A 1,624-nucleotide genomic window follows, 5' to 3' on the forward strand; every position below is an offset into this window, starting at 1 on the left:
TTTTTCTTCTTTTCTCTTCTTCTTTTTTCCCATTATAAGGCGACAGGCTTTCCGTTCTTTCTTGATTAGTTGTTTCTCTTTCTGAAGACTCGTCTTTTCTTGTCCCGAGGAGGGGAATGACTCTTCATCATCTTCTTCTTCTTCCTCCCCATCAGCATACAGTAAGGAAACACGTGGCCCTCTATCGGGGTGTCAGAGAGGTAAGAAAGAAAGAACGACAGAAAGAAAGAATGAGAGAAAGAAAGAAAGAAAGAAAGAAAGAAGGAAGGAAGGCGGACTCCTGTCTTGGCGGCTGTTGTGGAAGGAAATCTCTTAGAGTTGGGAGACGCATCATCCGTACATAAATACATATACATACATATACATCTATCTGTTCATTCATCTACATATTAACTACATGTACATGTACAGATATAGATTTAGACATACCTATATGTCTGTAGTCCGGAGAGACGTTCTCAGACTATATGTGTTTGCTCGATCGACCGGAGAAAAGAAAAGAGGGGAAGGGGTGCTTGTCGTAGCTTCGAGCTTCTCTCTATTTACTCTAGCTCTTTATCTACCTATCTACGTTTAGTCTATCTATCCATCTATCTATCTTTGATCAATCTGTCTATCTATCTTTAAACTGTTAATCGATGTACCTATCCACCTCCATGCAGCGATCTCTATCGCTTTTTGTTTTTGTCTCTGTATAGACTATCTATATCTATATCTATATCTATATCTATATCTATATCTATATCTATATCTATATGTTGGTGGATATACGTATACAGTCGGACATTGTCGAAGTGTGTACGTACACCTTCTTCCTCTCTCTCTTCACGTCATGAAGAAAGAAGAGAAGAGAAGCAACGAAGAACTCTATCTCTGTATTTGCCAGTTCAGTCCCTTTCTTTCTTTAGGATTTCTAGGAAAGACGTTTCTTTTCAATTCTTCTGTCTTTAGATGAGAGAGCTTTTCTTGTCGAATTAGTGAAGAGTCCAGAAGAAGATGGCAGATACAGAAGAAGAAGTTAGCGAGGACTGGCCTTCTCTTCAGTCCTCTTCACTTCCTCTTTCTCATTCTCTTCCTTCTTCTTCTTTTTCTCCTCTTTCTTTTGCTTCTTCTTCTCCTCCTCCTCCTTTCCTTCCTCTTTCTCTACCTTCTTCTTCTTCTCGTCCTCTCGGCGGTACTCCTCGTTCTAGGAGGAAGACCAGTAGTAGGCAGCAGGGTTGCTCTTCTCCGGAGAAGAAGCGGAAGCAGGAAGGAGCAGAAGAAAAAGAGAAAGAGGAGGAGGAAGGGGAGAAGAAGGAAGAAGAAGATACGACGAGGAGAGTGCAAGATGAGAGAGATAAAATAAAAGAAGAAGAGGAAGAAAAGATGACGATGATACCCCCAAGTAGAATCTGGAGAAGAACAGAGAAGAAGAACGAAGGAGATAAAGAAGATCATGGTAAAGAGGTAAAGAAACACCACAAAGGAGGAGGAGGAAGAAGAAGCGTCTCTTCTTCTTCTTCTAGTGCATGTTTCTTGTTTTCCTGTCTCCATCTATGGATGAAAGAGACACGTTTCAGGAATAGAGAGAGAAGCCGCAGAAGAGGAGAAGGAGGGAGATATTGTCCAGGAGGAGGAGAAGAGA

At 41.3% G+C, this 1,624-nt stretch overlaps 1 protein-coding gene across 1 annotated transcript; it reads left to right on the top strand.

Moving 5' to 3' along the window:
- Nucleotides 1-69: 69 nt before the first annotated feature.
- On the top strand, nucleotides 70-1,443 carry CSUI_009768 (uncharacterized protein; the record flags this gene model as incomplete). The annotated part of the gene is made up of 2 exons (XM_068069877.1): nucleotides 70-200; nucleotides 991-1,443. Coding segments are annotated over exons 1-2 (537 nt in total), but the record flags the coding sequence as incomplete, so codon positions are not given.
- Between the last annotated feature and the right edge of the window lie 181 nt (nucleotides 1,444-1,624).

The sequence above is a fragment of the Cystoisospora suis genome (assembly GCF_002600585.1).
Source record: "Cystoisospora suis strain Wien I chromosome Unknown contig_6017, whole genome shotgun sequence".
In the NCBI taxonomy this organism is placed as follows: Eukaryota; Apicomplexa; class Conoidasida; order Eucoccidiorida; family Sarcocystidae; genus Cystoisospora; species Cystoisospora suis.